The sequence below is a fragment of the Tinamus guttatus genome, unplaced genomic scaffold (assembly GCF_059628265.1).
Source record: "Tinamus guttatus ecotype Peru unplaced genomic scaffold, ASM5962826v1 Tinamus_guttatus_pri_ptg000188l, whole genome shotgun sequence".
Classification (NCBI taxonomy): domain Eukaryota; kingdom Metazoa; phylum Chordata; class Aves; order Tinamiformes; family Tinamidae; genus Tinamus; species Tinamus guttatus.
In genome coordinates this window covers 229,849-237,376 of record NW_028288722.1, presented here as the reverse complement: position 1 = coordinate 237,376, position 7,528 = coordinate 229,849, and the positions used below count along the sequence as shown (strand labels likewise).

At 47.4% G+C, this 7,528-nt stretch overlaps 1 protein-coding gene across 1 annotated transcript; it reads right to left on the bottom strand.

Moving 5' to 3' along the window:
• Positions 1–3,600: 3,600 nt before the first annotated feature.
• CCDC42 (coiled-coil domain containing 42) lies at positions 3,601–7,321 on the bottom strand. Its single transcript, XM_010219927.2, has 7 exons — positions 7,236–7,321; positions 6,793–6,898; positions 6,545–6,649; positions 6,172–6,369; positions 5,230–5,451; positions 4,168–4,326; positions 3,601–3,714 (listed from the first exon to the last, which is right to left on the bottom strand). The coding sequence occupies exons 1-7, from the start codon at positions 7,310–7,312 to the stop codon at positions 3,601–3,603; spliced, it is 981 nt and encodes a 326-aa protein (XP_010218229.2). The 5' UTR covers positions 7,313–7,321.
• Between the last annotated feature and the right edge of the window lie 207 nt (positions 7,322–7,528).

Below are 7,528 nucleotides of genomic sequence, written 5' to 3'. Positions count from 1 at the left end.
TAAATGTCTGTTGGAAGCCTGTCTCTTAGATATTTCTCCTATCCGGGACCTTTGCAGTGAGGTGTCTCATACTGTGTCAGAACAGGATGGTTAAGGTGAAAAGAAAGATCTCAAAACAAGCTCCCAAAACAAGATCTGAAAAGCAAGTCAGGATTTGGGGGATTCCTGGTATTGCAGGAGCACAAACCAGTTCCTGCTTCTGCAATGAGATATATAACCTGTACCTTTCTGGTAGCTGGCCTGACATTTCTCTTTTGGGTCAGGCTGAAAAATCTTTGGAAATGCGGGAAACTACCTCTCTGGGTTGATCTTCTTTAAGGCCTAGAGAAAACACCCAACTGTTTGAATTTATTTGATCATTGATATCAGTCTTTTTTCTCCTTGCCAGGCCTCAGTGGTACCATTTATAAATGATTTCTGGCACATCCAATGTTTTCTACATGTGGAATTTTGCTTGATGGAGCTCTGAAGAGATCTGCCTCTTAACATCTCTCCTCTTGACTCCCATGTCATGACCACTACCAAGTCCCAAGTAAATGCTAATTAATTCTTAAAGGGGTTAACAAGTCAGCCATGCTTTCCCAAGTTGCTGCTGAAGAGAGAAGTTGTTGCTAGCACAAGTCGGTCCACATCTGCTTGCAGAGTGTTTAGTGGAGGGAGGTGGCACTGTAGGGGATCTGGAGCCAACCCGTGCCTCTCCGTACAGTCACGGTCTGCACCAGAGCCCTCCTTGCCGTGTGAATGCCTGGCATGTCCCACCACTCTGGCCTGCGCGCTGGCAGAAATTCCACCATCCATGCTGCAGCTGAGCAACTCCGTGGGCCAGCTCACAGAGCAGAAAGAACTGTCATTGCTAGTGCCTGCCCACACTGATGGAATAACAGAATAAATGTTGACAGAGTCCAGATTATACCAATAAAAACATTTCAATGTGCTGGCAATTTTCCCTCGAAAAGAGGCAAAACAGACTGTAGGTTGATCCAATACTTTAATCATCTCCACCAAGAGAAAAAACCTTAGAAGGAATCTTAATTCCTCTGTGACACATTCACCAACACCTGGGATCCGTGAAAGTCTCAGTGAGACACACTCTCTCCTGAGTGAATTTTCTCTTCCTTCTGCTTCTGTGTGCTTGATCTCATGGAGCAGCAACAAAGGCCTCGATCCAGGCCAGCGTGAGTGGTGGAAGCACATTTGTGAGGCAAAGACTCCCAGATCCAGCCCCCATACAGCAGGCTGCTCTCTCTGAGGGAGCTGCCATCAGAGAGGATTTCTCCCTGCAAGGCTCAGTTCTGGGGCTGAGTGGTGAGTCACTTCATACACAAAGAGGTATGCATTTGCTCCTCATGCAAAATCAATTTTCAGGGGTCTCAAGTGCTCCGCTCTACTTGTCTCTCAAGGCTACTCCTGCAGTCTCAGCACTGCTGAAGAGCACAACTAGGCTGAATTAGTCTACTCTCTGAGGAAGGATGCCTTGGCATGGCCATAGGAAGGAGCTGCCCCAGTTGGGAATTGAAGCAAGTCCTTCCTACGCAGAGTTGCTGCAGATCCATAGGCCTTATTTAGGGTCTTAATCAAAGGCAAGGGAAAGCCTCCCATTTACCCAATCTTTTCCCCAACTTTTTTGTTTCAGTAAGCATCCCCCTACAGCCCTCAGTTCCTGTCCCTAAACCATCCCTTCACTGATGTGAAAACACGGTCCAGACCACAGCAGTGATTACATAGACGCTTATATAGGACATTAATCTGGGGTCATGGTCTGAGAAGTAATAGATCTCTTTGCAAATGCCAGAAGACTGGGCCTTTCAGACTCTTGCAAGGAAGTTTTAATGTCAGGGCCTCTGTGCTCCCATGGGCCCTTTAAGCCCTTCTCACCTCCTAAGGGTCAGGTTGCATGTGGTTAAGGCCAACCCTCATGCAACACAGCTGGGATCAGACTGATAAGATGTGGGGTGTAGTTGTGTGAGGAGAGGCTGTGAAGAGCTTTCCTCAGAGCTTACTTCTCTTTACTTGGCAGCTGCTTTTATGCTCAGGCTATGGCATTGATCCTTGCCTTGCAGGCAAGCCTGTGCCCAGCCTTATACTGTGCTGATTCTCACCTAGCCTTCCTGACTTGACATTTTGGCTAGATCTTAGATCTGCCTCATTGCTACAGGCTAGTGTGGTAACCACTGGACTTTAACCAAGCATGGTCATGGATATGCTCTCCCATTCTTGCTTCTGTACCATGGGACTGCATCCTGTTGTTGAGAACATTGCCTGCCTGCCTTGTTGTCACCTTAGCTCTTTTCCTTTAAGGAGCAGCCCACTCTAGCTCCTCTCTGTTAGTTATTATCTCTTCTTTATTGATTAAACATAATATAACCGTGAAAGTGTAGGCACATGGTGGATGCATAAAGTTATAACTACTTCTACTTTTCCTCACCAGCGCAAATGCAAACTGCCACTCAACTCCTACTGCTTTAGGGATCTATTCAGAAAAAACACTGCATGTTTTGGCCCACACTACATTTACATGTCAAGGTTTCAAAAAGAAATGAGCTCTCCTTCCACATATATTAACTGAAAAAGAATTACTGCCCTTTTCTCTCAAAAGGAGGCTTTTCACTGTGTTTTTCTTCTGTAGCAGTATCGCCCTGAGGACATGGCCAGGGTGATTTTCTGATGATGCATGGTAACTCACTAAGCTTCAAAGACATAAAATGAACTGGAGCTCAGGACGCTTGGGCTTTCAGGATAAGGTCTGACCTAAAATACTGTATTTCTACAGTGCATGTACCACATGTATGGATTTGAACTTTTCCTGAAGTTGCATTAGCCAAATCCACCTCTCTGGACTCAACACAGGAGTAACTGCTGGACAGGCAGGAGCAAGAACATATCAGTATTGATCTCTTGCCCTCAAAATCTGCAGGCTCATACCACTGGGTGCTTGATCCATTGGCCTGGACTCTATGCCATCTCTTCAGTGTCATTTTTTAGTGTTGTTGCTTTTATCAAAAGTTAACACCCATTATGAATAGATAAATGTTTAGTGCAATAAATAGCCTTGGTAAGTTCATCCTTCATCTCTGCCTACTTTCTACACTTTTCCTACACTTTTTGGTACACAAGCTGTGATTCTGCAGGGAAAACCACAAGGATAAACAAATAAGGTTTCAAAGATGTGCTGTTGGGAAATCTCTGAAGCACAGTCCCCTACCCCGCTGTGATTTCCCTCTGCAATATCTTAGTCCTTACACTGGATGGGAGGCCAACGGGTGAATATTAGGACTAATGCCCACCCAAGATGCTGTCTCAGCCTGCCCTTGCTACCTTGCATGCTTTGCTTGCATGCTGTCTCCCCTCAGCCAGAATCCCATTTGCCAGAGAACGCACATTGCCATGTCCCTCTGCATCGAAGCTGTGTGATGGAGCTGACCTGATGCATGTCTCCCAGTAAATGAAGAAGTGCCTTAAAATATATTTTTATTTTTAATAGTATGAAACTTCACTGACACAACCTGTTCTGGAGTCTACAACACCCTTATGATTCTCTCTCCTTCCCTTGCCTTTCTCACCCTGCTGAACTGGGCAAGTGGGCTTGTCCCACACAGCTCTTCAAAGTGGAGCTGCTTGCTGGTAGCTAAGTGTAGTTGCTTGCTGGCGGCTAAGATAGTCCTTCCTTTTCACCTCCATACAGATGTCTGTGAGGTCTTGGATAAACTGTTGAATCTAGAGTGGGCAAGTGAGATGTTAAAGCTCAGATGACTGACGAATGTCTCTTACTGTAGGGACAAGAGCAGGAGGCAGAGTATTTATTAGCCCCCTCCAATGACAAATTTCACCAACTGAAATGAGCAAGAGGATAAGGCATCTGGCTTACTGGATCAGTGCTGCTGGAAGGGGCTATTGTGGGTAAATCTTGGCCATGGTTTGATTTTCAGCCTCTGCCCCAGCCTTCTTGGCTTCCATTCCTGGTGCCTGCATAGGGACCCACACCCTGCTCTGTGTCCATTGGCAAGATTGGGTTTCCTAGTATCCTCTACCCACATAGAGATTTCCACATGAAAGGAAAGGTGCCTGCTGGGCACCTTGTTTCCTCTGGGGTCTCTCTACCCTTTGGACAACTGGGGCTCATTACTGTTCCCTTTGCTGCTCAGGGAGAAGGGGGTGGCCTGCTTCTACCATGTCCAGCTGTCTGTGGGTGTCCTCCACTGGTACATTTAGGTTCTCTTTCAGCTGCTTGCTCACACACTGGAAGAGGTTGAGGGTAGCCATCTTGATGGTGCCCAGCATGAGGGTTTTCTCAGCAGCTGTGTTCTGGATGTGGGCCCAGTGAGACTCCTGTAAGGAAACATGCAACATGTGAACACAGCACAACAAAGATACTGCTTCAGCACTCCTCTGGAGGTGCTCATGCTCAACTCATGGTGGAAGCAGCTCCAGAAAACCACTCCATTAGAAGCCAGTTGGAGAGAAGGCAGTGCTAAAATCCATCCTGCAGATATGGAGCAGACAGAACTATGGATGAGCTAACATTTGGAAAGGACAGGAGAACTGATGTCTTCTCTATGGTGATTTGTTCTGAAATGTCCTTGAATACATGTCTAAGGATGTTTCTAAACACTGAGCAGGGGCTATGGAGTTACATGCCTCAGTATAGCAGAGGTACAGCTGAATGCATGTCTGTGCCCCTTTGGATGGGATAGGGAGGACAGGAAAAGGATGAGTCCAAGTGGGCAGGTGCTGTGCAGAGTAGAAAAATGAATAATAATAAAAATTCACAAAACTAATTTCACTCTGAGGTTTAAACAAAGAATGGTGGAGACCCTAGGATGTGACACATTGAAGCCCAATCATGGGGATGATGCTGCAAGGAACAGTAAATGAAAATGAATGTGGCCAGGTTAGATGGCATGTGGTGTAGATTTGTGCTGAGGTAGACCTCCCCAAAGGCTAGATAGCTTCTCTCTGTTGGGTGAACTCAGTGTGATTGCAAGCATGGAAGGAAAGGAAGAAGCCTGGCCTCATGAGGGATTTGTTTTAACTCGTGGCATAATGTGCTCCTGACCTGGTCTGTCATTCTTCATCCTGGAATCCCTTAGCGAAACAAAAACAGATATTTTTCTCCTATTACAAGGGCTGTAGCTGGGCCTTGCTATGCCCCAGAGGAAAAGGGGCAAGCCATCAGCTGGTCTTGGAAGCCAGGTTATAGCAATGTCCCCCTGCCCTTCCATGTTTCCTCACCCAAATGAGCACATCACTGTGAGCCTGGTCAAAACGTGTCTGGAGCTGTGCCAGTTCATTGTTGTATTGCAGGATCTTGTCTTCTTTCTCCTCAGTGTATTGGGCCAGGAGCACTTTGGCTTTCTCAATCATCTCCATGCGTGTCTGTGCTGACTGCAGCAGGTCCTCGTGCATCCTCACCAGTGTTTTGTGGCGCCCAATGACTTCTCGAATCTCCTCAAACTGCAGCACAGACCCTCTGGAGTTAGCAATCATTCTGCCCTCCTTTTACCATGGTGGCAAAATCTCATACTGTTGACCACCCTGCCTTGGTGAAGAATACCTCTCCCTGAGAAGATTTTCTTTTTGATGGGAAACTATCACCTCCCATTGGTTTGTGAGCATTACCACATTCCAGGCATCATCTTGCCAACCCATGTCATCGGTCCCATGGCTGTCACTGCCATAAGCATGGGGAGGTGTCACACCAGCGGAGCAGTGCTCTTCTACAGCACGCGTTATGAGCACCACTGCAACTACCAGTGCTGAGTGCCCCGATGTAATACAGGGGCTAGCTGGGCAGTAAAAGTGATGCTCAAAGCAATGCCCAGGTGTCTTTGTACAGGGGACAGTTTTTCAGATGTCAGTCAGGGTTCCCATTACAAAGCCATTCTTCACTTCTACCTCACTATCAATGTGACATGAAACTGATGCAAAAGGGGCCCCATTCTCCTCATCCCTGTGCTCTTTTCTCTTTTAACACATTTTTTCCTGTATTTCTTTTCAAGACTTCACCTACTTTCCTAGTTTATCTCCCTTGATTCTAGTTCCTTTGTTTCTGTCTGGTTGCAGAGAATCTCGTCCCATCCCATTTCCGTGTTAAGCGAACACTATGATTCCCCTGGTCCTCTATATGAGCCCCTTCCTGAGGCCATGATCCATCTCTATCACATCAAAACTCACCTCTGAGACTTTCACCACATCCTCCAGGTACTTGTTGAAGATGGAGTACTTCTGTAGAGCATTGTAGATTTTCTGATGTTTGTTTTTCAGGACTTCGAGTTCCCTCCTAGCCCTCAAAAGCTCCTTCTCCCTCTGAATCTTCAGCTCTCTTTCCTTACTTGCTTTCTTTAGTGCTCGGATTCGCTTCTCATCGTTTTCCTGGTGATGTTCCCCACCATCAACACACACACACAGACACACACACACACATGCACATGTTGAACTCCATCTAGACAGAGGTGCACTGAGACTTTACCATAGCGGAGCCAAGGAAGGGTGGGAAACTGTTACACATCAGGGTCATGGTAGCTGAGCTGAGATGGGCCAGCTGTACCTGTATGAACTTCTCAAATTTCTGTGTGTAAGCTTTCAGCTGAGCCTCCTTGGCTTGGAGATCCCTCCACCGACAGTTTATGGCTTCCATCCTCACCTTGAAGGCCTGTCAGTGTTGCAAGAACAAGACATGGCTGCTCAGTAGGCAGCTGGTCGTCTGCATGCTGCTACCCTCCACATCAGCATCAAATGCTGGTCAAAGATGCAACTCATTCCACCCATGCCCAGAAACATTCCCGTCTTTCTCACCTCTTCCTCTGCATCCAGAGCTTTTTGAATCATTCTGGCCTGTTTTTTCTTCTGCTGAAGGCGAACGGATGGAGACAGAGAGTCTTCCTCTGTCTGTTTGAATTTCCTGCCACAAAAGTTTTCTCCGGGTTAAACACTGGGCCTGGTGCTCCCTGCACCTTGGGAGGGTGTTGGGTAGCTCTGCTCCATCAGACCACACTGGACCTGCCTGGGGCTCAATCTCATGATGTGTTTCTCTCCCACTCAGAGTGGTCTCCAATACAGCAGGGATCCCACCGATAGAGTGTGATGAGGGATGAGCAGGTGTTGAGGAGAGGAACATGCATGGGTATGCAGGACAAGGGGAGAATGAAGTGGTGGAGATGGGAATGATGGGGAAAGGAGAGATGGAGACAATAAAAGATCATGGGGGAAGATGAAGAAGTATGGAGAAGCTCCCTCACGTGAGCAATGGCAGGAGATTCTTTTTGTAGTGCATGCAGAAATATGCCGACAGGTCCTCATTGTCCATGGTGGCCATTGCTCCAGCCAACAAATGGGCCTGGAGAACTCAGGTCATCCCAGTGATGTCCTTGTCCTGAGTCAGCCCAAGAGCTTCCTTGAAAGCCTGGAGGCTTGGCAGAGTGTGGGAGATGTAGTCAGGAAGCGGATGCGTCTCTGACGTCCTCCTGCCTCTGCCTTTCCAGGGCCTCCCCCTCGTTCTGCCAGTGGCCACAGTTGGAATGGGGAGCTGGGG

What these genes read in the sequence shown, in the direction of transcription:
- CCDC42 (XM_010219927.2), bottom strand. Translation starts at nt 7,312, where the DNA reads ATGGCCACCATGGACAATGAGGACCTGTCGGCATATTTCTGCATGCAC. An exon ending in ATGTGGTGAAAGTCTCAGAG is followed by an intron (nt 5,452 to 6,171) that starts GTGAGTTTTGAT and finishes TCTGTGCTGCAG; the next exon opens with TTTGAGGAGATTCGAGAAGT. An exon ending in ACAGTGATGTGCTCATTTGG is followed by an intron (nt 4,327 to 5,229) that starts GTGAGGAAACAT and finishes GTTTCCTTACAG; the next exon opens with GAGTCTCACTGGGCCCACAT.